Here is a 27,306-nt window from a genome sequence, read left to right as displayed (position 1 = left end):
AACCGAGCTTCCTGGGAAAACCACCAGCTCCCTGCCCCATCCCTCCCTCTTCCTGACTCCCACTTTCCTATGGTTGCATGTCTTTTTCATCTCTGTACCTTGCCCACAATGGGTGATCAATACATGTTAGCTGTCAACTATCAAATATAATTTAGAGAACTATATGTGGCAGGTGCTATGCTAGATGAAATCATATTTGCTATCTTGAATTATCCCTCCCCTCCCCAGACCCTAAACCCTGCTCTTTCCAAATGCTCTTCCCAGCCATTCCCTCTCCCTTTCTGGGGCCATGGCCAACCCCACCCGGGTACTGAGACTCAGGTATAAGGTTGGAGACACAGTGTCTCACTGGAGAATCAAGAAAGACTTTGTCTACTCTTTTCTGACACCTGTGTTGGAATGTGTTAAATTAATTAGCATTAAGTTGGGCTGCATTTAGCAAAGAACCAAAATAATAGTGGCTTAAACAAGATAGTTGTTTAACTCACATACAAAAGTCAGTCTGGCGCCTTTGCTTCTCCAGCTCCCCACTCCACCATTCACAGGGTGAGGCCTTCGTCCACGTGGTTCGAGATGATGCTAGAAGTCCGGCCACCACCTGGCACCACACGCACATTCCCGGCAACAGGATGGTGGAAGGGATGAAAAAGGAGGAGGCAGAGGCACACAAAAGGGCCCTGAGAGCTGCCACATGACACTTCTGCTTACATTTCATCGGCCATACCCAGTTGGGAGAAGCTCAGAAATGTAGTATTTATTCTGTATGTCCACATCCCTATCTAAAATTTGGGAGTTCTATTACTGGAGAAGAAGGGAAGATAGAATGTTGCAGACAACTAGCAGCCTCCACTACAGGGGTTATATGCATTGTGATGTGTGTGTGTGTGTGTGTGTGTGTGTGTGTGTGTGTGTGTGTGTTGGTGGGGCAAGGGTTCTCTCCATCACTTTGATCTCAAATGGACCTGTTATCAATCCTTTTGGCCCGCTCTGGGGGACCCCCATGGATCTCCCCTAAACCTGGCCTCTCCTCTCCTCTTAGACAGACTCAACGCAGCGACGACTTCCCAATTGCATGTTTCAAGGATCTGCAGTCCGTTTGCAGCATCCCCTGAAGCCTATTATCAGTGGTGTCAGAGGGGGCTTGCAAAACTGCTTTTCCATTCAGGTATGAGAGGTGGCCATTATGTGAGATCAACTATGACCAGCTGGTAAAAATTCTCTTGGAAAGAAAGGCAGCCATCAGCATGGAAATCCTAGAAAAAGATACGGCTGTCTTGTGCCACAGAAGACCCAGAACAGGAGGCAGTGGGCCAAAGGTGCCATCCAGGGCTGGCCTTGCTTCAGGTGGTGTGGGCCGGGCTTGCCAAGCCCTGCCTGGTAATTACAACACCCCTCACCACCACCGCCTCAGGGGCTTCTTGGGCTTCCCCTCTTACCCTTCTGAGTCAGGTGCTATTATCAGCTCCATTTTACAGATAGGAACTGATGTTTTAGGGAAGTTCAGTAACTTTCTCAGAGAAACCCATGGGGCAGCCTTGGGATCTAACCACTACGCCCTCCCACCTTTGCTAAGGCTTCGTGGAATCCAAAGAGGGGATTTATTAAACTCCATTCCACAAACATTTGGTGCAGTACTCAGGTAATGAATAGCTGATAGAAGAAGGCTTAAATTTTTTAAGAGTGAAAACAAGCACGAAACCAGTGGTTTTGTCCCCCAAATTACTTAGTATTTTTCCTAATGAAGTTAATATGGGGATACCATTTTTTTTGCTTCGTTCTAGAGCACAGTGTTTGTTCCCAAGTGCCACATTGCAAGGAGCTGCCTTTGATTAGGATTTAGGGTGGGAGCGGGGAGCGGGTATTGTAATTTGGACTTTCTCTTTGAGGGATGGAGAAGCTGGCATAGTGGGGTGGAAAGACCCAGCTTTTCTAGGCCAGGCAGCCCTGAGTTTGAATCCTGTCTCTGCCACTTAACCTATTTGACATTGGGCAAGTTCACTCTTCTTCCTGAGCCTCATTTTTCCCCACCTATAAACTTCAGATAAAAACATATCTTTGATCAAGGATTATGAATAATATATAAACAGACTGCTTGTTTTATTGCATTTCCAGAAAATGAGTTATACTAATATTGCCACCTATGGACAGAAAATGTATTTCTTACATTTTATTATTATTTCAGGCTCATATACTACACATACTTAACACGGATCATTGGCTACAGTCTCATATACATTTCACTTTATTACCATTTGCCTCATGTTCCTCGTTAAAACTTTGCTGTTTAATCAAGGATCTGCATATGATTAATTTTAGAATTCATGGTTCCATGACTTGGAAAGTTTCCGGCATTCTGGATACACATCATGTTCTCTCGTGCCTCCAAGCCTTTCCCCTATAGAAACCCACCTTCCACTCTTACTAACCCCTACTCCGTCTTTGTTACCCAGCTCAGTTGACACCTCTTCCAGGGACTCCCTTGCATACTGCCATGATATTTTATACTTGCCCTTCTAACAAATCTCTTTATTCCTATATTGAAATTGGCCATTTACTTATTTGTGTCTCTTATTGAACTGTAAGTTATCTGAAGGTAGAGAATATGTGGTGGTCACTATTGTGCCCTTGATGCCTGGCTCTGTGTCTGATATATTATTAGACCCTTAATAAATGTTGGTTGAATTCAGGTTGCTCCCACTGGGCAAGAAAGGCAGTAATAAAGCAGGTGATAAATGCTGTCATGGAGATATAAGCAGGCTGCTGTGAGAGCACAATGGGAGGACAAGTAACATAATCTCTAATAATAGGGTACTAATAGAGTACATTTCACAACACCTTTTAAAGCTTTTCCACATGCATTATCTAATTTGATCCTCATAAAAGCCTGGAGATAGGTATATTACAGGTAATGAAGGTGGAGGTTTTAGCAGTTATGTGATATGACTAACTGTCATGCAGCCACTAAATGACTAGATTCAAATCAGACCATTTCCTTGAACCAGGCTATAAAGTCCACATCACCACCACAATTTCCATTTGATCACGCCCTGGCTTCCTGCTCTGTGATCTACACAGCACCACACTGTGGTTTTGTTGATCAGGGATTGTCTCTTCCCCAGGGAATGCATTTCATTAATATATTTCTAGATGATGAATTGTCTTTGATTTTGAGGGGAAGGTCGACAGGGCAGAAAGCACATCTCATTTTCATCCACATCCGGTAATGTGGTTTGTAACAGAGCATATGGCTGTTTTCAGAGGTACAGTCCCTTGCAATGTCTGATTCCTTCTGTTTTCAGGCCCGAGAAACATATCCTGGGAAGGAAAATGCATTGTGGACCCCTGTGGCAATTGCTGTGGCTCTGGCCCTATCTGTCCTGCGTTCAAGCCGTGCCCATCCGCAAAGTCCAGGATGACACCAAAACCCTCATCAAGACAATTGTCACCAGGATCAATGATATTTCACACACGGTAGGGAAGGTCTCGGGGGTGGGGGCTGGGGTGTGACACAGGGCCTAGTACCTCCCAGTGGGATGGAACCAGATAGTTCAAGGGACATTTGCTGAGCACCTTCTGAATGCCAGGCACCTATTGGGAACTGGGAGCTAGAAAGCACAGGGTTCCTGCCCTTTCTCTTGGTTCTCTTGGCCCATCTACCTGCTGGGATTCTGGTATGAGTGACTTGAATTTTAAACCACCTCAAAAGCATTTAACTTTGCCACGTTTCCATTAAAAATCATGTGATTTTCCAACACCATGAGGCCATCCGTGCTTATTTTCACTCCACCGTGGGGAAACCCAGACCTCAGAGATGAGCTGAGGACGCCTTGCCTCTTCCCATCCTTCCCCCTCTGTCCCCATGGCCCTCACTCTCCTTCCTCCCTGACTTTGTTTCCTTGAATTCTTGTGCCGTGGACTGAGGAAGCCGTTCAGGTCCCATGTCCCTGGCAGGTGACCAGACCCCCAGCAATACCCCTCTGGGCCTCCTCCCCCTCTCTGGAAGGCGCTATTGTTGGATTGCTCTTCCTAAGTGTAGCTGAACTCTGGCCCTCTGAAGCTCCCTCCCCTCACTGCTAGTCCTGCCTTCCAAGGCCACACGGAAGAGCAGGGTTTATCCTCTTTCACATACAGCCTTCTACATATTAGCAAACAGCTTTCGGGGACCCTCTGGGTCTTTTCTCTGGGGTCAACAAGCCAAGACCTTCAACCCTTTTCCATATGAGGTCTCTGTTTGGAATTGGGAAGACTGCATGTTGATCTTCACACTTCTTTTCTTTGTGAGTTTCTTAATGTCTTTAAGCCTTGGTTTTGTCTAGGTAATGGTATTACTATATAGTCTTCAAAAGGTTGTTATGAGACTTAAATTAGATAAAAGAGATGAACACACACACACCCCACAGAGCCACAGCAGAGTGTGCCCTCAAGAAAGGCTTGCAGTTTTGGTTTTTGGTGGCCCCTGGCCTTAAAAGCCTGCTTGTTCATTATGCATGAGGCAGTCTAGAGACTTCCAGATCTCCTGGCCCCTGTGGCTGTCTAACAGTGGCCTTGGGCAGCCAGGGAGGAGTTGGGGGCAAGAAGCGGGGACAGTTCAGAACCAGACAGGGTCTTGAGTATTTCACAGAGAAGAACCCTTAAGTCTCTTTGCTTTCAGAACAGTTCTTCAAGAAGGCCGCAAGTGATAGATCCAGACTACCCCAACTTGTGCGGTGCAGGGTGTCAGTGCCTCGGGCGGGCAGGCAGGGTAGAGTACCTCCTGGCAACTAGAGGTGTTGGAGCAGAGGAGTGGGAAGGGGCACTCATTGGGGAGTATGGCTTTGATCCCTAAGGAAGTGGGAATGCATGGAGATCTGGGCAGAGAGAACCTGCCTGGGAGGTAGAAGTGTGCTGAGAGTGGAAGGGAATGAGGATGGCTTGGGATGGGGGTGATTCTGGATGACCTTGGATGCCTGGGGGTGTAGGGAGTAATGGCTGTTCCCCAAGCAGAGGCCACTTGGAGAAGGGAACAACTTGAGCAAGTTGGTCTGGGAGTTCAGGGAAGGGTGGTTTGAGAAGGGCAGGAAGACAGGGGTCCAGGAGACTGGCTGAGAGGCTCTGCAGTCACCTGGGCACAGGAAATAAGAGTCTGGATGGGGATAGAGAGGAAGGAGGAAAGGAGGTGACCAAGAGAATGAACCTCCACATTCTTGGGAAAGGAGAGAGGACTTTGGGGAAATCGCTCTCTCCCCTCCTTGCTGAGCTCTTGCCCATCCTCTTCCTCCCACACAGCAGTCGGTCCCCTCCAAACAGAGGGTCACTGGTTTGGACTTCATTCCTGGACTACACCCTGTCCTGACTTTGTCTCAGATGGACCAGACATTGGCCATCTACCAGCAGATTCTCACCAGTCTGTCGTCCAGAAATGTGATCCAAATATCCAACGACCTGGAAAACCTCCGGGACCTTCTCCACCTGCTGGCCTCGTCCAAGAGCTGCCCCTTTCCCTGGGCCAATGGCCTGGAGACCTTGGAGAAGCTGGGTGGTGTCCTGGAAGCCTCGCTCTACTCCACAGAGGTGGTGGCCCTGAGCCGGCTGCAGGGGTCGCTGCAGGACATGCTGGGGCAGCTGGACCTCCGTCCTGGGTGCTGAGGCCTTGCAGCCCTCTCTTCACCAAGGACTAATGTCGAGGGAAGAAACGCCAGCTTCCAGGTGGCTCCAGGAGAAGAGAACCTTGGGTAGACATCTTTTATCTAGGACCCTAGTCCATTTCTCTCTCACGTCTCTCAGCCCTCCTTCCAAAGGCATGAAACTCCAAGGTATGTTGCTTGAAACCAAAAGATAGATATACATGATTCCATGCTCCTAGGAAGGGGGCCCACCCCACAAACAGAGGATTGTGTTTGTGATTCTCACAGAATTCTTCAGCCATGGATGAGAGTCATTCTGCCACTTACGGACTCCATCACTCCTCTCACTACACGCTTTGGTGCGACCTGGGGTGATTTCAGAAGACGGGCCCAGAGGAAGGGTCCATCTGAAAATTCTAGGGAGCACCATGAACACTGGATCCACACACGGCTGGAATCCCAAGCCACACGAGTTGGAAGCACGTATTTATTTTTTGTGCATTTTATTCTGGACGGATTTAAAGCAAAGCATCAGCTTTTCCAGGCTCTTTGGGGTCAGCCAGGACTAGGGACACACCTGGAGTGCTGTTTCCAGTCTCATCAACTAAGGCAAACCCATTCTGAGTGATTTGAGGGTTGGGAAATTCAAGCAAGAGCCAGCTGAGGTGGCAGTCGTAACTAGTTTACTGTGACTGATTTTAAATTAAAGCGTTCACAATTGCATTGCCTCAAGCGGGCCTCCAAGGGCCAGGTTACTTTAAAAAGAAGACGGTGAACTTCTAATGTAATGTGCAGTTGTGTGCATCCAGGGATGGAGAATGTGTTGGCGGGTGGGAGAAGATCTAGAATGTGTTTTCTGAATCATGTTTGCATGGTGGACTCTTCAGAGGGGGTGAGGTCAGTTTCTCATCTTCTGCCAACACTTAGAAATGTGGTTTCCATGAAAATAACAAAGGAGGTGACTCTTTTACGGGAGTTGGGGGGTTTTGCCAGCCTCCACAGAGGGAGCGGAAGCTGCAGGTTTGTTTCTTGGGGCGGGGTGAGCTCTGGCCTCGTGCTGCTGCTAGAGAACGGGCTTTCCAAGCAGGGAGTGAGGTTCCCACACTCAAGACAGTGATCCCCACAGTGGGAGTCCTCGGAGTGGCCCTCTGAATGGTCCAGGGTTGATCACACGGCAGGGTCCCTGTTTGGGGTTTGCATACCAAATTGGGGTTCTCGTCTGGTTGGATCACCCAATGCAAGGCCATGTGAGAGGATTTTCCTTCCAGCAGGGAGGCCAAGCACAGAGGTGTTCTGTGGGACTTTGTAGATGGTCCAGAGACTGGGACAGAGCTCCCGGGTGAGTGCCAGGACCCCGTCCCACCTCCAGAACTGCTCCTCCTGCTGGGGGTCATGTTCAGTAGAGATGAACAAGGAGGCTCAGGTTTTTCCACCATCCTGCCACCATGATGTAGCTGCCACACTGTGGGTGATGGATCTTTCCAAGGAAATTTGAGTCAAAGCAATAAACTTTAAGACTGAGCACTACGGCATGCTCGGCTCTGAATGGTGCTACGGGCTGGAGAAGCTCACAAAATAAACATTAAAATAACCTGATTGTTCACAGTCAGTTACAGATTGATCTCCTTGTTCTACTCTTTCCCCTCTTCTCACTACTACTGCACTTGACTAGTCTTAGAAAGAAAGGGAAAAAAAACAAACAAAAAAATTCAGTCCTGCCCTCAGGGACCTGCATTCCAAATGGGAGACGCCCCCTCACAAGTGCACACACCTTGGCATTTCGCCATGGCAACCGAAACAGCAGAAAGAGCCCAGCGCAGCCCTCAGCAGGGAGAAATGGTATGAACCGAGTATGGCAGTGCCAAGGGGCCCACAGACTAACCCTGCTTGTATTTTTTAGCATTTTTACTTTTCAGAGCACGTTAGATGTGTAGCCACATCTCTTTAAAATGATTTAACTGAGAATTCAAAGATAAGAAAATTCCAGAAACCATAAGGGCCAACAGGTGGCAGAACCCCTAGCTAGAACCCAGGTCCTCTGATCTCCAGAGTGCCCAGTGTCGCCCTCTAGAGGCGCAAACAGGGTTGGAGCAGGGGAGATCAGGAGGGCTTTCTGGAGAAAGTTTTGAGGTTGCTCTTGAAGGTGAGGGAAGTGAATTGCCTGAATGGAGAAGTTGTTTGGTTGGAAGCTTTTTGGTGTGTTTAGACACAAAGGTGAAGGTGGGGACAATGAGTTACAGAAAAAGGAGCAACACGAGTGAAAGAGACATGCTGAAGGGATTTGAAGGGCAAAGAAGTTTGATAAGGAAAGAGTGACGAGTCGGAAGTTCTAGAGTGGAGACTTGTGTGTGATATTCAGGATTGACCTGCTCAGGTGAACGTGACCAGCCAGTCAGGCTGAGATGTTTTAAGACTTTTTCTCACAAAACCTGGCACTATGGATCATTCCAGAGTGCAACTTCCTAAATATAAATGGCTGTCTTTTTTATAACTTAAAAAATTTTTTTTTGTTAAAAATCTAAATAAATTAACTTTGCCCCCTGGTCTTTGTTTTCTGTTGCCTTTTGCAGAGGGGCTTCAGAAGAGCTGTTTGTGTGTGACAGGGCAAGGCTTGGCTCTTCTCTGCCCCAGGCTTGGCCACGGCCAGTCACCAGTTATTCAGGCTAAAGGATTACCCCAAAGCACACAGCTGGCAAAATGAGCACATTCTGCACCAAAGGCACTCGAATTCTGCAAATCAGTCTTCAGAAGCACCAAATTACTATTAAAAAAAAAGAAAAAGAAAAGAAAAGGCAAACAAACAAAAAACTCATAGCCACAGTCACAGCCAGGTGCATAGAGCCAAAAAGATGATACTCTCCTTGTTGTAGGCCCAAAACACAGAAATTATCTCTGCAGCACAGTTAGGACCTGATGGTTTCAACCCAAGTCTTGGGGCAAGGGAGGAAGGGGGTAGATTTGGACAACGGGCCAGACAAAGGCAGTCACTTGCATGAGTGATTTGAAGGACCCCCAACCAAGGTTGCTGATTATCCTGGAAATTAAATAACAGTCCAGCACAGTGTCTGGCTCACAGAGGATTTAAGTGAATCTTCCTTCCCTTCACAGAACAATTAGCAACAGGCTTTAAATGTCAGTGGTCCTGGATAAGGAGCACAGGGATGTAGATGCCTCTTAAGCATAGATGGTAAAGGCCAGAACCTTCCTGCAGATTAGCTTGGGTGGGGGAGTGAAGGGTGGCACCAAGCTCCTGAATGAGGAGAGACCACAAAAGCAGATGTGGCTGGGCAGCCAAAGTTGCCAGCTCGGGGAAGTGGTTGCCTCTGTACCAGTCAGTACTCCTTTCACTGCCTGTGACAGAAACCCAAGGCAAATCAGCAAAAAAGAACTCTTACAGGCCCATGTTGCTAAGGAGTCCAGGCCCTTGTCTATCCCATAGCTGTGCTTTCCCCTGCCCATCTTCCTTTCAGGCAGCCTCTCCCTCTCCTTGTGGTGGCAAAGATGGCCTCCAGCATCCCCAGGCCTGTGGAGTTCTTGGTGCAAGCAAAAGTTTTAAGGAGGGCTCTTAGTGGCCTTTCCCAGGTCACAGGCCCACCCTTGTGGCCATGGATGGGACAGCCTCAAGTAAACCACATGGGCTGAGAAGGGGGGAACAAGAGCCCCATGGTGAGATGCCCAGCAAAAACATAAATATGCGAATAAAACAAAGTGAACAAGTAAAAAAATAAAGCACTACTCACTGCAACATCCCACGCTCTCTGGAGTGCCGTGAAGTGTACGGCTTTGCTTAGGGAGTCTCACCTCTCACTCCTGGCAGCCCCTGCTGCAGCCCCATCCCACCAGTCCCTGGGAACTGGTCTACCCTCCCCCCACGGGGCAGCCCAGCCCATTTGCTGTCAGTGCTCACATAAACTCTTCATCGTGTGGCACAGAAATCTGTCTTTGCAGTCTCCAGCCGCTGGCCCAGTACCCAAATCCCCTCCGGCATGATCCAGCATATGCCTCTTTCCCCTCTTAGTAAAGGACCTTCCAGTCTTTGGGAACCGTGCTCCCATCTCTCTTTGTACTTCCTAAGTGGTATCATTTCAGAAGTAAGGAAACAGACTTGGAAAGGATAAGTAGCATGCCCAAGGTCACATTCCTAGTAGCATCAGAATGGGGAAGTAAATTCAATTTGCTGCCCTCAATACCCATGTGCTCAGAGGGCCTCCTTTGAGGTGCTCCACACGTCCCAGGCGAGACCTGGCTTAGAGAAAACCTGCCATCCCCTCCCTGAGCTCCCAAATCAACTCATGGGCTCTGTGCCAGTTCGATGTATTATGTCCCCCAAAACACCATTATCTTTGATGCAATCTTGTGTGGGCAGACATATTAGTGTTGATTAGATTTTGGAATCCTTTGGGTGTTTCCACGGAGATGTGATTCAATCAACTGTGGACAAGACCTTTGGTTGGATAATTTCCTTGAGGTGTTGCCCCACCCATTCAGGGTGGGTCTGTATTAAATTACAGGAGCACAGACAGAAGGAGCAAGCTTACTACAGCCAAGAGGGGCACTTTGAAGAAAGCACTGGTACTGAGAGAGGAGCTTCAGTTTACCGAGACATTTTGAAGATGGTCTTTGAAAGCAGACTTTTGCTCCAGAGAAGCTAAAAGAGGACAAATGCCCCAAGAGCAACTGAGAATGACATTTTGGAGGAGCTGAAGCCTAGGGAGGAAAGTCCTGGGAGAAAGCCATTTTGAAACCAGAACTCCAGAGCAGATGCCAGCCACGTGCCTTCCCAGCTAATAGAGGTTTTCCGGACACCATTGGCCATCCTCCAGTGAAGGTACCTGATTGCTGATGTGTCACCTTGGACACTTTATGGCCTTAAGACTATAACTGTGTAATCAAATAAACCCCTTTTTATAAAAGCTGATCCATTTCTGGTGTTTTGCATTCCGGCAGCATTAGCAAACTAGAACAGACTCCAAAGGAGATAGAAGTGCGATTTGAGTTACCAGGATCCCTGCCCCTTCCTGTGTAAGACAACCCTCACTTCCCTTAAGCACAGGGAACATGGCACCCCCAAGAGGCTTGGGTCTAGAGGTCAGAGAGGCTGGGAGCTCTGGGCAGGGTGCCAGGGCAGAAACAAGGTTCCACGAGAATGGGGTGAATAGAAGGGTGTTTGGTGGGGCCTGTGTAAGAGAAGAGGGTTGATGGGAAGACGGTTGCTGCAAAGGAGAGGCTAGGCCTCCCTATGGTTGTGCCTAAGAGCCTCCTCCCGAATGCCTCTTTGTTGCTCAGATGTGGCCCTGTCTCTCTAGCTAAGCCAACTTGAAAGGTGAAATCACTGCCCTCCCCCCTACGTGGGATCAGACACCCAGAGGAGTGAATCTTCCTGGCAACGTGGAATATGACTCCCGGGGAGGAATGTAGACCCGGCATCGTGGGACGGAAAACATCTTCTTGACCAAAAGGGGGATGTGAAAGGAAATGAAATAAGCTTCAGTGGCAGAGAGAATCCAAAAGGAGCCGAGAGGTCACCCTGGTGGGCACTCTTACGCACACTTTAGACAACCCTTTTTAGGTTCTAAAGAATTGGGGTAGCTGGTGGTGGATACCTGAAACTATCAAACTACAACCCAGAACCCATGAATCTCGAAGACAGTTGTATAAAAATGTAGCTTATGAGGGGTGACAAGGGGATTGGGAAAGCCATAAGGACCACACTCCACTTTGTCTAGTTTATGGATGGATGAGTAGAAAAATAGGGGAAGGAAACAAACAGACAAAGGTACCCAGTGTTCTTTTTTACTTCAATTGCTCTTTTTCACTCTAATTATTATTCTTGTTATTCTTGTGTGTGTGCTAATGAAGGTGTCAGGGATTGATTTGGGTGATGAATGTACAACTATGTAATGGTACTGTGAACAATCGAAAGTACGATTTGTTTTGTATGACTGCGTGGTATGTGAATATATCTCAATAAATGAAGATTAAAAAAAAAAAAAAAAAAAAAGACATAATGCTGAGCAAAATAAGCCAGGCACAAAAAGAGAGATATTGTATGTTACCACTAATGTGAATTCTGTGAAAAATGTACAATGTTTTATACTGTAGAATGTAGGGGACCTAGAGATACCAATTAGTGGAGGGGGAATGATAATCTAATAAGAACAGATTATGATTATGATTATGGTTTGTAAACTTTCTTGGATATAGTAAGATCATGTTGGAAGCAATAGAGTTATTTTAGGTTTTTTTTTTCTCTTATTCCTTTGTTTTCTTAGGGGTTGTTAATTTTCTTGGGGTATGGAAGGAACATGTTGGAAGCAATGTAGTTATTTTAGATTATTTGTTTTTCTTACTCCTCTGTTTGGACATGGTTTATTAATTTTCTTGGGGTATGGTAGGAACATATTGGAAGCAAAGTAGTTATTTTAGGTTATTTGTTTTCCTTAATCCATTGCTTTGTTTGAAATGTTGTGGGGTTTTTTTGGTTGTTGTTTGCCTGTTTGTTTTTAATTTTTTGATAAACAAAGTTAAAAAATTGAAAAAAAATCAGTAGAAAAATGGGAGTAAAAACTAAATGACAAATAGGGTGGGATGGGGGGATGGTTTGGGTATTCTCTTTTCACTTTTATTTTTTATTCTTATTCTGATTCTTTCTGATGTAAGGAAAATGTTCAGAAATAGATTGTGGTGATGAACGCATAACTATATGATCATACTGTGAACAGTTGATTGTATACCATGGATGACTGTATGGTTTGTGAATATATTTCAATAAAACTGAATTAAAAAAAAAAAAAAAGAGAGAGAAGAGGGTTGAGGGAGGTGGGGAGCGCAGAGCAACTTCCATTTCCCCACCCAGCCCCATCCCTAGGATGCCAGAATCTCTTACCAGGGTCTCCTCAGTGCCCACTGCCTCTTCTTTTGCCTGCTCCCCTTCTTCGAGGCCACAGCTGGCCACTGGGGTTGAAGAGGGTGGAGAGGAGGCAGAGAAAGGGCTCTGGGCTAGCAGCTTTTCCCTTCTGACTGTCTTGAATCTCTGCATGACCTTGGATGATATCATTCCCAGCTCTGAGTATTAAGCACTTAGTATGTGCCATGAGTTGCACCTGCACCATCTCATGTACTCCTTGTGATGCCTCATGAAGTAGATATTAGAGATGAAGAAAGTAAGGCTGAGCAAGGTTCACTCTGTCCCCCACCAACAGAGTGGGCACTAGAATTCAAGCCCTGAGAGTCTGGTTCCAAAGCCAGTCTTTAGTCACTGCCCCATGCAGCCTCTGTGTGCCTCTGTCTCCTTACACTGAAAGGGAAGGCTGTTGGAGAGGAGGCTCTTACAGCTCTGTCATGTGCATCGCCTGAGACCATGTCCTCAGGAGAAGAGATATCTGGGTTCAAGAATATCGGTGAATGATGGTTGAAGGGGCTGCCCAAGGATGCAGAGCTGAGCTAAGTCCTTGTCCCCAGGGACCGAAGATCCACCCCAGACCCCTGCCTGTCTGAGGCGGGCAACAGGGGCTCGGGACAAGGTGTCTGCCCCTTGGTGAGTCACTGAGCAGTCTTGTTTCTGAATAATCATGAGTCTGAGAAGATCCACCCTGAGTAGGAAACCAGCCCACTGTAAAAGGGGTCTCCAGAGCAGAGGTCTGGGAGACCCCACTGGATACTCACACATTCCTCAGGCTCTTTTCAGTTGCCTCATAAGCTCACTGACCAGCTGGAGAGGCCTCACTGCCCTGAAGATGTCATCCTCATCTGTGGAGGTGACTCCAGGGTCATAGTGGAAGGACACGTTATTTGAGTTGTCCTTCCAGATCCTTTTCCATCCTTAGGTATCCTCTTGAGCTCCCCTGAGGCAGCAGCTACATCTGCAAAACAGCTGGCAGAGTCTGGGGGCAGCATCAACCTCTAAAGGCAGGACTTTTGCCAAGTCTGGTGAGAAAAAAAGTCAAATCAACCCAGCAGGGCCTTTCAGAAGACCCCACCCCAGATGCTTTCCACATAACAGCCCACAGCCAAAAAACAGCACCCCACTTTGTTCCAAAAGGCATTTAGGGCATATTATCCTAGGCTTTGAAGGTCAGAATGAGTCTAGCAATGCCTGATCTGTACAAATCCACGTGTGTAAGTCCACTCGTTCATTGTCAGTCTCAGCCCCACTGGGTCCCTGCCCCTGAGAACTCCCCCTTTCAGACCCGAGGATGGTAGAGACAGGGTCGCAAAGAAGGTAACAGAGTCCCCCTTCCCCCCCATGCCAGCCCTCACCTCAACCCCAGCTCCCAGCCCAGAGGGTGATTAACCCTTGGGCAGGTTACTTAACCTTGTTTACTGTTTTAGTTTGCTAAAGCTGACAGGATGCAATCTACCAGAAATGGACTGGCTATTAACAATGGGGATGTATTAGCTTACAAGTTAACAGTTCTAAGGCCAGAAAATGTCCATATCAAGGTATCAACAGGACGATACTTTCTTCCTGAAGAAAGCCGGCTGGCAATCCAGGATTCCTTCGTCACATGGGAAGGCACATGGTGGCGTTTGCTGGTCCTTCTCTCCCAGGTTTCGTTTCTTCCAGCTTCTGGCTTCAGTGGCTTTCTCTCTCAGCTCCTGTGTGTCCTCTCTCAGTGTCTCAGGCTCTCTTAGGTTCTCTGGGGCTTTCTTCTGTGTCTTCTCTCTGTCTTTTATCCTCTTATAAAGGACACAATTAAGAGGGGCACAACTCAACTGAAACAACCCAATGAAAAGGTTCCACCTACAATAAGTCTACACCCACAGGGATGGAGTAAAAGAACATGATCTTTTCTGGGGTACATACAGCTTCAAGCCATCACACGTACCCTCAGTTTGTCATCTGTACAGTGGGAGTACTAACAGTATCTTCCTCAAAGGTGTTTTGAAGATTGGATGATAAAATGTTTGGGAAGCTATTAGCTCAATGACAGAAAGCACTCAATAAATTTTGTTGTTGTTGTTGTTATTAATGAGTAAGGGAAGCAAAAGAAATGAGAATTGCTGTACCAGATACCTTTCATGCCTTCCACTGACCCTGAGTTCACTTTAGCTGTGATCTACAGATCCCCTGCCCAGCGCTCCCCTCCTCTCTCCATTGTCTGCCTTGGGGAGCCCTCTCATCCCACACAGGGCAGCCTGAAAGTGAGGAGGGATAAGAAAGGCCCCAAGGAGTGATTCTCAACCCACGGGAATGGGGGTCTGTGGCTAAATTCCCCAGGCTCCCAGCCTCCGAAGGGGCAATTCTGAGATGTATTCTCCGTGGGATTGAGCCCTGGTTGCACACAGTAGTAACCAGATCAGGAAGGCACTCTTGGCTGGTTTTTCCTCCTTCTCTGTCTCGCTCTCCCCTGCTCCTTCACTCCTGCTCCCCAGAGTCACCTCCCAAATGCACCATGGGCACCAGAATCTTCATCTCAGGCTCGGCTCCTGGAGCATCCTGAAGTAAAACACTTGCAAAGAAAATGGGCATGGATTTGGAGGCTGGGAGAATTGTGCGGCAAGGTTCCGGAGAGGTGTAGGGACCACAACCAAAACTCAGAGAAAGACTCCTGTGCAATCCCCAGGAAGGAGGCCCACGACAGGAGAGAAGAGAGGGCCCCTCCGGAAGCAAGGACTGGACTTCAGAGATAGCTTGACACAGGAAAGAGAGCCAGGCCAGGAAGAGGAACCTACTCAGATGGAAGAATTACAAGACTGATAAGAAAGAAAGAGGGAAGAAGGGAAGGAAAGGAGAAGAAAACATATATATAAAATTACTGATGGGGATAAAGCCCAGTCCAGATCAAAGGAAAATCTCAATTGTTGAATGGTTTCCCCATGAAATATCTTTTTACAATAAAGGGACCTAATGTTGGCAGTTCTTAACTTCCACCAAGCTCCCCACAGCCCCTGTTCTGTCCTGTCCACCAGCTCACAGAGAAATTGTCTCTGTCGGGGTTTCACCTCCAGTCTTCCTGCCCTGAGCTGTGAACCCGAGGGCAGTCTCATCACCCAGCACCTGGCTCAGTGTCTGGCACAACACAGACCCTCCATTCTTGGGTGGTGACCAAAAGAATTGACACTCTTTTATAACAAGCTCATTATTTACATGTAAGCAAGGTCTGCATAAAGCCTGAAAATGGCTGTAAGCACTAAGAAATTAAATTTTGTATTGGAATTTGGCTCATTCTTAATTTGCTCAGCAAACCCCTTCTTTTTTAGTCCAGAGGTAGAGGTCAAAACCAACTGTAAATGCAGCTCAAAACCACAATGAGATATCATCTCACACCTACTAGAATGGCCATTACCAAAAAAAACAAAAACAAAAACAGAAAATTAGAAGTGCTGGAGAGGATGTGGAGAAAGAGGCACACATTCGCTGTTGGTGGGAATGTAGAGTGGTACAACCACTCTGGAAGGCAGTATGGTGGTTCCTCAGGAGCTAAGTATAGATTTAACATGTGACCAAGCTACTCCATTACAAGGTATATACTCAGAGGAACTGAAAGCTAAGACACGAAAGGACATTTATAAACAAATGTCTATAGTGGCATTATTCACGATTGCCAAGAGATGGAAACAGCCCAAATATCCATCAATGGACGAGTGGATAAACTAACTGTGGTATATACATACAATGAAATATTACGCAGCTGTCAGAATAAAGTCATGGAGCATATAACAACATGGATGAACCTTGAGGACATTATGTTGAGCTTAATTAGTCAGAAACAAAAGGACAAATACTGTATGGCCTCACTAATTTGAACTAACATTATCAGGAGATAGAAAGAGGGTAGAAATCAGGCATTTGATGCTGAAGGAATATAGAAAGTTCAACAGGATTGTGTAGATCCAGAAATGGATAGCACAATACTGTGTGATGGTAGCACAATATTGTAAGTACACTGAGAAAAGATGACTGTGAATACAGTTGAAAGAGGAAGGCTAGGGGCATGTGTGACACCAGAAAGAAAGATAGAAGATGAAGACTGGGACTGTATAACTTAGGGAAACCTAGAGTGGTCACTGATGGTGATTAAATTTAAAAATATAAAGTTTTTACATGAGGGAGAACAAATGAATGTCAACTTTGGGAGGTGTTGAAAATAGGATGGTATTGGGGGAAAATATAATCAACGCAAACTAGAGTCTATGGTTAACAGTAACTTGTAATACACTTCCATTAATTGTAATAAAGGCAATATACCAAAGCTAAATGTCTATAAGAGGGGAATATAAGGGAGAAGTATGGGATTCTTGGTGATGGTGGTGTTGTCTGACCTTTTTATTGTTTTTTATTTTTATTTTTTATTTTATATTTTTTTATTATTCTTATTTTAATTTTTTTGGAGTAATGAATGTGTTCTAGTGCTGATTGTGGTGATGAATGTACAACTATATGATGATACTGTGAACAATTGATTGTACACTGTGGATGATTGTATGGTATGTGAATATATCTCTGTAAAATTGCAGGGGGTGGAATAAACAGAGGGATACATGTGCTGGAGAAAACGTGGAGAGAGGGATGTACCTATTCACTGATGGTAGGGAAGTAGAATGGTGCAACCCATCTGGAGGGCAGTGTGGTGGTTCCACAAGAAGCTAAGTATGGGGTTGCCATAAGGTCTTGCGACCCCATTATTGGGTATATACTTGGAAGAACTGAGAGTGGGGATACAATGGACACTTGCACACTGGTGTTTATGGCAGCAGTATTCACAATTTACAATGGATGGAGGTGGCCTAAGGGTACATCAACAGATGAACCGAATGGTGAACTGTGGTGTATGCATTCAAGAGAATATTGAGCAAGAAGAAATGAGGTTGTGAGGGATGCAACCAGGTGAATGGAACTTGAGGACAGCATTTTGAGTGAAACAAGCCAGAAATGAAAAAACAAATACTATAACGCCTCACTAATACAGACTAACTATAATGTGCAAATCTAAGAATCGAATCTTAGAGCATAGGTTATCACGGGAAGGCTTACTGTAAAGGTCCCTAGATTTTAGGCTCTTACTGCAGTCACATCTGTTCCTGGGTTGTAATGGTTATCTCTAAATTCTGAGTTGCTGAGGTCTTTGTGTATAACTGGTCCATCTCTGGAACTTCAGGTATCTGTGTGACACCTGAGACTCAGAGCTAGACTTCAACAGCTATGAATGTCAGTATTATCCCATACAGCAACTGTTAAAAAAGCTGAGAGATCAGACTTCAATTAGAGATATGAATGAAGCTGATCTGTTTAGGGCTAAGGCAAATCAGACTAAAGGGTAAAGGATGATATTGACAGTGTTTTAAAACTTCAACTTCTGTGTGAGACCAAAGGAAAAGATGATTTTGGTACAAAATTTATATTTTCTGTAGCACACTATGTAATTTAACTTGTATGGTCAGTTTATTCAAACAGCATAATTACATGGAACTTTGAATAGGAAGTGAGATCTGGTTGGTTTGTACAGGTTAGTGTGAAGCCCCAATGCATCCCAGAGTAACTTGGGCAGAGAATAAAAAATGTATCTGCAAAGCCCCCTTGAGGGACTGGAGGAAAATGTGGAAATAATAAACTTCCCAACCTGGAAATTTACTGATGTTCTCACAAGCACTGGGGACTACCAATTTAGAAGGCCAAGCCCTCAATCTTGGAGCTTCCGCTTATGAAGCTTGTTACTGCAAAGGAGAGGCTAAGCCTACTTATAATTGTGCCTAACAGTCACCCCCAGAGAACCTTTTTTGTTACTTATATATGGTCTCTCTCTCTAAGCCAACACTGCAGGTAAATTCACTGCCCTCTCCCTGACGTGGACATGACTCCCAGGGCTGTAAATCTCCCTGGCAATGTGGGACATGACTCCTGGGGATGAGCTTGGCCCTGGCATCATGGGATTGAGAAAGCCTTCTTTACCAAAAGGGGGAAGAGAAATGAAACAAAATAAAGTTTCAGTGGCTGAGAGATTTCAGATGGAGTCAAGAGGTCATTCTGGAGGCTATTCTTACGTGTTACATAGATATCCCTTTTGAGTTTTTAGTGTATTGGAATAGCTAGAAGGAAACACCTGGAACCATTGAACTGCAACCCAGCAGACTTGATTCTTGAAGATGATTGTCTAACTGTATAACTTGTACTGTGTGACTGTGTCATTGTGAAAACCTTGTGGCTCACACTCCCTTTATGAGTAGAAAAATGTGGACAAAAATCAAATGAATAATGGGGGTGGGGGAGGATGTTTGGGGTGTTCATTTTTACTTGCATTTTTATTCTTTTTTTTTGGAGTAATGAAATGTTCAAAAATTGATTGTGATGATGAATGCACAACTATATGGTATTGTGAACAATTGATTGTAGACTGGATGATTGTATGGTATGTGAACATATCTCAATAAAACTGAATTTAGAAAATAATAATGAATGTAATTTGTGAAAAAAAGCCAACTGTAAAAGAACTTCAAGGCAATGAAGGAATTTGAATATGGATTCTGTATTCGATGGTAAGGAACAGTTGTTAACTTTACTAGGTGTGATGGCATGATGGTTAATTATTTTTTAATGCTTCCCTTTTTTGCTAGAGATGCAAACTGGAGTATTTTAGGGGGAAATGCAATGATGTTTGAGAGTTACCTTAAAATACTTGAGGAAAAAAAAGTGAGAGGTTAGATAAACAAGATCAGCAAAATGTTGATAATGGGGAGTTGTGCCCACCCTCCACCCCCACCCCCAGGCCTGGGCCTCCTACATCATTGGGAGGAGGAGGAGTAGGACCAAGGGAAGAGGAAGAAAGAGAAACCAAGATGGAGCCAAGCTGGATTTAACTTTCCATTTGGATTCACTGCCTGGCTGAGGTCCCAGGGCCTTGCGGGATGGCAGACTGTCGGTGTGGGTGTGAAACAGTGAAGTAAACAGAGATTTAGCAAATCAAACAAGGAGAGAGTGGCAGGAGCTGGCTGCAAGATGCTGGGGAGGCCATCCTGGTGCTCAGAGGAGAAAGCCACAGGAGCCTGCCACTCTGCCTGTCTCTGCTGAGCTTCAGGGCTCCCTGTGGAAGCCCACTCACCTCCCACTCCCCAAAGGGGGATCACATGCCCCAGCATTGCAGCTATCCCTCCACATTAGATATTCTGTACAACAAAGGAGAGAAGCCCTCAAACCGTTTGTGGTGGTAAATGGGATGCTTGTCTCCTTCCCCCCTTTCAGTTATTGTAAAACGAGGCATCTTATCCCTACCTCCCCAATCTTGCCCCTGGGGTCCCGTACCTGGCAGGCACCTGATGCAGGCTCATCTCATTTTCTCCCTCACTTGGTTCAGGCCCCTCCAGGGCCAGGAGCGGACCCCTATTCACCCCAGTCCCCCAACACACACCCGGAAGACAAGCTTCAGGAAATGCAGAGAGTGCAGAACTGGGCTGGACTGGGCGTGGGGCAGGCCAGGGGCCCTCTCAGAAAGTGCAGGAGGCTTCCACCTCCCAGTTTCCCCTCAGCCACTGACCAGGCCCCTTGGCTCTGGGTGCTGCTGAACCACAGACAGGGTTTTCCTCTTGAAGGCCCCACTTTTCTTCTCAGGCAACAGTCTCCAAGAAACACTGCAGAGCAGAAAACCAGCCCTGAAGTTGAAATGCCTACCCCTGTAATTCCTGGGGATATGCCAACCTTCCATCTTCTCTGTTTGTAAAACGTATTGATCAGTGGGGTGGCGAGAAGGTGCAGTGTGAGCCAGAGGAAGCAGAGGCTTCCCCACCCCACAGGCCTGAGACATTCAGAGAAGGGGAGACCTGAGCCCCCTCCCTCAGCTAGGCTTGGACTTGGACCCCGAATCTAGAACTAGTCTGTACAGCCCCGCAATTATCTGGGGCTCATGGAAACCATCCAGGAGCTATCCTCCATAGTTAGGGGTATAGGGAGAGCATGGCAGGATGTTTATTATTCATCCCATTTATCGGATGATGGAACTGAGGCTGGGGGCCTCACAGGACTTGCCCAAAGACTCACTTTAAGGATTAGCACCTGGGCCTTCTGACTTGCAATATCCAGCCATATATAAATGTATATGTGTGTGTGTGTGTGTATATATATATATATCTTTACCCAGCCAATCCCTGCCCCAAACACACACATACAGATTTCCAACTATCTTGTTTGCCACCCTACTCCCACTCTCCCCATTAGAGGGACAGCCCAAAAGGCACTTGCTGGTCATATCACTGTCCTAGTGTTTAGGAGCTTGCCCCGTGTTGGTTGAACACACACACACACACACACACACACACACAGACAGTGTAAGCAGATGCCTACACAGAGTGTCTCCAGGGTTGGCCCAAGTTCTGCTGACCTTTCCCATCAGCATTGCCTGAAGCTCCCTCCATTAGTCACTTATTCTGCTACTTCTCTTGGGTGAGGAACTCTTTAAATCAGTTATCACTTCTCCCTCCTTACCCATCCACCCTCCCTCCCTTCCATATATTTTATTTGTATTTTGTTTATTAATATTTCCTACCCCATCCCACACAAGAATGTAAGTTCCAGGCAGGCAGGAATTTTGGTTTTGGTCAGTATTTTTACTAATAGATCCCCAGTACCAAGGCCAGATCCTGGCACCTAATAGGTTAGAAACAAAAATTTGTTGACTGATTTGGTGTCCAACTTCAAGAGCTGAGCCCATGGGTATGGCTTGCATTTAGGCCATTGAATTTAGGAAAAAAAGAAGAACCTTGAGGAGAGGTGGAATTCTGAGCAGAATGTCCACTTAGATGATCACAAGCTGGATATGGCTGCTAAAGCCTTGTCACATGGACAAGATTGGAGAAAGATTGAGGATCAACAGGTAGAATCAGCAGAAAGCAAATTTTGGCTTAAGATCACAACTGGAGATGCCCTCTGATGGAAGGGCTGGGGATAGACGGTTGCAGTGATGGCTCCCACGAATCATGATTTCTGATATCCACCCCAGGGGCTGTCTCCTCCCACACTGACTCTGGGCTTGGCCATATAACTTGCTTTGCACAATGAGATGATGGAAAATTGACACAAGCAGAGACTGGAAAAATCCTTGTACACAGAGGTGTGTCCTCTCTTGCCACTGAGAGCCCGTCAGCCACCATGTGAACAAGCTCAGGTTTGCCTCCTCGAGGATGAGAGACTATCTGGAGAGTGGACCAAGGCGTCCCAGCATGTGAGTGAGGCCATCTGTGGTGATTAATTTCACATTTCAACTTTGCTAGGCTATGATGTCCAGTTGCCTGGTCAAGTAAGCACTGGCTTGATTGTTACTGTGAGGGAATTTTGTGGATTTAAGTCATTTGTCAGTTGATTGCATCTATGGCTGATTACATCTACAGTCAATGATGGATACTGCCTTCATCTAATCAGTTGAAGACTTTAAAAGGAGAACTGATGATTTCAGCAGTCAGAAAGAAGAATTTCTATCTTTATTTCAGAAAGACAGCTTCTCCTTGGGAATTCAACATCACCTTCTTCAGAGTTTCCAACTTGCAGCCTGCCCTATGGAATTCTGACCTATCAATCCCCACAGGAGTGAGCCAATTCCTATAAGAAACCTCTTAATTACACATTATATAGGTATATATCTCCTGTCTGTTTCTCTGGAGAACCCTAATATGCCATCCAGCCTCTCTAGCCCCAGCCTATCCAGCTAAGACCAGAAGAACCATCCAGTCAACCTACAGAATCACAAGAAATAATAAATGATTGTTGTGTTAAGGCTTTGTTACACAGGAAAAACAAACTAATACAGGCCACCTTGGAAGGCAGTGAGTTCCTCATCACTGGAGATATCCAAGCAGAAGCTGATGACCACCAATTAGGGATTGTATTGATTAGGGCTCTTTTATTTGCAAGTGACAGAAGCCTGAATTGAACTAGTTTAAGCACACCAAAAGAAATTTATTGGCACAAATAACTGAAAAGTCTGTATGGGTTTGTTCAGGCTCAAACCAGGTCAACAAAAATCTCTCAGCTCTGCTTCCTTCTGTATTGGCTTCATTCTTAGGTGGTGGCAAAGATGACCATCAAAAACTCCAGGCTTATACCTACCAGCATGGCAACTCCAGAGCAAAGAGAACTTCTTCCTCATTGTTCCAGCAAATATCCCAGGGCTGACTGCCATTGGCCCGACTTGGATCACATGCCTATTGCTGAACCAATCACTGAGCCCAGGAGGGTGCAGTGCTCTGGTCAGGTTACAATTGCCCCACTTGGAATGAGAATGGGGTAAGAGTAGTTTCCTGAAGGAAAAGAGAGTTCTACTACCAAAAAGAGGGAGGAATGGGTTCAGGGAAGGCAGAAACAGCAGATAGTCACTCCAGGAATGCCCTGAGCTTCTCTCGCCTGGCCCTTCTGTATCCTGACAGTCTTTCAGAGCTTTGTTTCTATCTGAATTTCTTTCTGAGAGAAGGAAAAGAGGAAAAAGCTTTGGCCCTTTATTTTCATCCTAAGAACCAACACCAGCTCTGGCTGCCTCTTAACTTCAACCACACAGTATCAAATAAAAAATAATTTTGACCCCAGGCTTAGAAAAGGGTAGATTGATTGCCCTGGGCTCTGAGAATGGCTTTTTTAGAATGGGTCACATTTTTGTTATTGGTTATATGGGTTCGGGCCTTGATATTAAATCATCCAAATTGTCTTTATGGTCACTGTGGTTATTTTCCTGGTCTCCCTGCCTTGTCTGGGGTCACTCTTTCCATTGGGAAAATTGATTCTTTATTTCCTTCCTTATACTGGAGCTCATGTTGCTGACACTTTATGTTGTAAAGAATGGCTGATCTGGTCACTTTACAGTAAGTGGAACAGCCCCTTCCATCTAAAAAGGAATCTCACACACATTATTGGGTTCGGTTCCCACAAAAACCAGGGTGAAGGAGGGCAAATAGTGTTATATTCATTTTCTATAGATATGGAAATATAGACTCAGTCAGAGACGTTAAGTACTAGATAACAGTCATCTAGTTATGTTGACTTAGGTAGCAGGAAAATACTGGCAGGGAATCAGCAGGCCTTTATTCAAGGCTTTATTTAACAAGCTCAAGCTTTATTGCTGCAAAGCTAATCAGGGCCACTTCCCCAGCTCCACTTCATATTTCAGCAGAATATGAGCTACAGCAGCTCAGAAGGACCAAAACACAAACGCTGAGCAACAGTGTCACAGACAACCACGATAGATCCCAGCCTGGCATGTCAGCACTTGTGCTCATCTACAAGTCCAAGAGATGTGGCCCCAGCCCGGCTCCCTGGAGAGAAGTTCTTGGTTCAGGGCAAGCGCCTAGGAGCCCACACCTACAGTTTGGCCCTGCTGTGGAGCTCCTCCACCTCTAGCCAGCTTCTTTTCTCTTCTATGGGGCTGGTAGCTGGGGCCACGGATGGGCTGGGGCTTTGGTCACAGAGAGGGAGAGGGCATGTTGGGTTGGGCCAGGAGTGCTGGGGAAATCCCCCCATTGTCAGGCCTCATTTCAAGTCCTGAATGGAAACCACCGCCTGAAATAGTGGGAGTTTCCCTTCCAAAGACTCTCCACTCCCCACCCACCTCCTTGCCTTTCCTCTCTGTTCCTGTCCCTGGACAGACAGACAGCTGACAGCTCGCCTTGGTTTTCTCTACTCGTTAACGAGGGAAAAAAGAGAGCCAAGGTGGCCGGAGGAGACAATATTCCCACTAACTCCACAGCTGTGGGAAGAAAAAGCTCTGGGAAACAGGAGACACCTCCCCCCATTCCGTGCTCTGCCCCTAGGAACCACCAATCGATCCTTTCTCGTCCAGACACTCTGCCTGTGTCCTGAGCGAACACCACAGGGTAGCAGGGTAAATAGCACCCCCACAAAAGTGGGCCCTGACCCCTGCCCTTCCGGCCCTGTGGATCACTGTGGGAGCACGCGCTGGCCAGAAGGGAAGTGACCCAGTCCCAGAGCACTCTGGGAAACTCACCCGGCTTTGGCCCCAGACCCCACACCAGGGTGTCAGTAGGTCATGGTGCCTTCCCAGCACTGTTGTCTGAGGTGAACAGAACAGGACTTACTAAATCCTGAAAGACCTAGAAGAGAAGAGGCCCACTCAGCTCCTTTTGCCTGGGCTTGGGCAAAGACTGGATGGACAGGCTGTGTGCTTCTAGGAGCCTTCTATTCTGGAAGGCCCTGCCCAGCAGCAAAGAGAAAAGAGATGCCAGAATCTCATCTATTTGATAGGATTTGTTTTTTCCCTATAGGAAAAAAACCCAATCATACCTTCTCCCATTGGAATACCTGCAATTATGTACACATACACACACACACACACACACACACACACACACACACACACACCATACACAAGTGGAAAAAGAATGCCAGGGCTAATCAAATGACATCACTCTGGGAACTCAAGGCATCCCAGCACCAATCTTTTTGAAAAGCCCCACATGGGAAGCCTCAAATTCAATTTGTCTTGTCTAAGGGAAAAATGAATTTTAAATATGTTGAATCAAAAATGATATCTTATGTACCAGATATTAGCAATCCAGAACAAATGCCTTGGGAGAAAATTACCCTGAAAACGTTAAGTACTCAGGTTGCCAAAGAATTGGGAATTTGTGCCGCAATCCAAGCATGAAACATCCATGCTAGACACCCCGCATGTCCCAGACTGGGCCCCAGAGGACTGGGAACCTTAGAAAGCCCTCTGGTTCCTGAGTGTCTAGCCATATCAGCTTCCCTCTGGGACACCTCTTGCCCACCTCCCCAAGGACCTGCAGCTTCAACTTCTTCCTGCTGGGCTGGGCTGCCACGGCCTGAAGAACTATAACTTGGGTCTGCCCTCTGGATCCAGCCTGACCAAAGCAAGGGGCAGGGGGCATTTGGAGTGAGGGGAGAAGAGGCCCAGTTTCCACTCGGTTTCCAAGCATGACAGACACTGATACTGTTAGCAAGCCAGTTTACAAACCATGGAGGGCACTGGATGTTCTCTTCCAAGACAAGCTGGTGGTGTGGAAAACTCCTAGGATTGGAAGTTGGGTTCTAATCCCTATGTGACAGTAGCTGGCCAGAGCCAAGGGTCTTGGGCAAGTTCCTTCCACTCTTTAGCCCCTAGTTGTTCTATGACTAACATATTTTTCTTTCTCCTTGTTCTTTCTTTCTTTCAGTAGTCTGTAAAGCATGGTGAAGAAGAGCACAATCTTTCGAATCAGCCAGCTTGGGTTTGAATCCCAGCTCTGCCACATTCTTTGTGACCTGAACAAGTAACAACTTTTCTGTGTTTCCATTTCCTCATCTGTAAAATGATGATAATAGTACCTATCTCACGGCTTCATGAAACGATAGGATGAATTAATATGTGCAAAAGGCTTTGAAGAGCTCCAAGTATGTAGCTGGTATTTATTGAGCAACTACTATATGCCATGCTCTGTACTAGCAATCAGGGATACAGAAATGAGCCAGAGAGTCATGGTCCCTGTCCTTCCAGTTGCCATCAACTCCTAGCAAAGCATTCATTGCCCAGGAGGCCCCTCTTTGATGGTCCCGTGTTTGTGTCCCTCAGTATGGACATTCTGCCTCTGGTGTGGGATCGGGCCAGGAGCAAGTCCCACTTCATATCTCCAAAGCACATGGCCCCTACCCGACGTTTTGACTTTTAAACTTTCCTGCCTCTTTACTGCTTTTCCCTCTCCTGATTCCACTTGAAGTCTAACATAAGAGAAACTAGAAATAAATAAAATCTTTAGCAAAAGAGGCTTTCCTCCTCCTCCCTTGCCCCCTTCTCTCTCCAATTTGCTCCCCAGTCTCCACTTGTTCATATTGCATCACTCCATCTCACAGCCTCACTCCAGTTTGGGGAGCTCTGAGATCCCTCGGTGCCTCCCTGCTCTCCTAAGAACACACACTGGCCTCGCTCTTCCTAGAACCCAAAGCAGCCATAATCTCCTTGGTTAGTGAGGACATTTGCTGCAGGAACATTCAGCTGTGTTTTCCCAGGGGATGGGGGTGGGAGCCAAAGAAATTGCTCAGCTCCTGCACAGTCAGCAGGGAAGGTAATAGGGATTTATCTGGGCACTGCCAAATGCAGATGAATCCCTAGCCCAGGAGGGAAGGCAAGCAGCTGCTGTCTCAGGGGCCAGCTGCGGTCTGCAGGAAGGTCCTGGGAAAGGAATGAGGGCCTGGCCTGGAATAGGCAGCCCCAAGGGCTTCCATCCACTCGCCTGGAGGTCCGGGGCTGCCCAGCCCAGCCTGGGCAGGAAAGCTTGGTGATGGATGTCTTCAATAGACATGCTGGATTGCTGGCAAGGCAAGTGTTTACATCCAAGTGCTCACTGGCTGTTTAAGGAATTCCCAAATCCCTTGCTGGAGCCTGGATTATGATAAACACTTCTAGAGGAATCCTGTGGCCTCCCTTGGATTGCCAGGAGGTAGGGGTATTGGTGGGGGTATTCTGGCAGATTCCAGGCAGGCAGATTAAATTATCGTATGTGAGAAGCTGGGGTGAAGACAGTTGTTTGCAAGCATTTACTGAGCAGCTACCATGGGTCAAGCCCTGTGCCAGGCTCCTGAGAAACAAAAACAAATAGGAGCAAATCAAGGAGCTCATAGCCAAGCCAGCAACAGAGGCACAGAGGGAAAAGCAGGTTCCCTGAGCTGTGGGAAACACATGATGGGATTCTTTGCTGTCCTGGAGCCTCTGCCACCAGTCCCCACCCACCCACCCACCTACCCCAAGTCTTCTCCGCAGGTGTCATAATCCTTTTA

General features: G+C 46.6%; 2 protein-coding genes across 3 annotated transcripts in view; one reads left to right on the top strand and one right to left on the bottom strand.

Annotated features, from left to right (window-relative positions):
- The window catches only part of RBM28 (RNA binding motif protein 28), a 110,589-nt gene that overhangs the window by 1,760 nt on the left and 81,523 nt on the right, over positions 1-27,306 (bottom strand). The window contains exon 20 of one of the 2 annotated variants that reach the window (XM_037836236.1): positions 24,328-24,626. The exons of the other annotated variant lie outside the window; for it this stretch is intronic. The gene's annotated coding sequence lies outside the window, so the exon portion shown is untranslated. Of the gene's footprint in view, positions 1-24,327; positions 24,627-27,306 lie in introns of those variants that run through there. 2 annotated transcript variants of the gene reach the window in all.
- LOC119534150 (leptin) lies at positions 3,328-5,625 on the top strand. Its single transcript, XM_037836238.1, has 2 exons — positions 3,328-3,471; positions 5,266-5,625. The coding sequence occupies exons 1-2, from the start codon at positions 3,328-3,330 to the stop codon at positions 5,623-5,625; spliced, it is 504 nt and encodes a 167-aa protein (XP_037692166.1).

Source organism: Choloepus didactylus, chromosome 5 (assembly GCF_015220235.1).
Source record: "Choloepus didactylus isolate mChoDid1 chromosome 5, mChoDid1.pri, whole genome shotgun sequence".
NCBI lineage: Eukaryota > Metazoa > Chordata > Mammalia > Pilosa > Megalonychidae > Choloepus > Choloepus didactylus.
This window is presented reverse-complemented; position numbering and strand designations above follow the sequence as displayed.

Bases quoted from the DNA above. Each gene is read 5' to 3' on its own strand.
- LOC119534150 (XM_037836238.1), top strand. From the start codon at position 3,328: ATGCATTGTGGACCCCTGTGGCAATTGCTGTGGCTCTGGCCCTATCTG. The intron at 3,472-5,265 runs GTAGGGAAGGTC...CCTCCCACACAG, and splicing joins TCAATGATATTTCACACACG to CAGTCGGTCCCCTCCAAACA.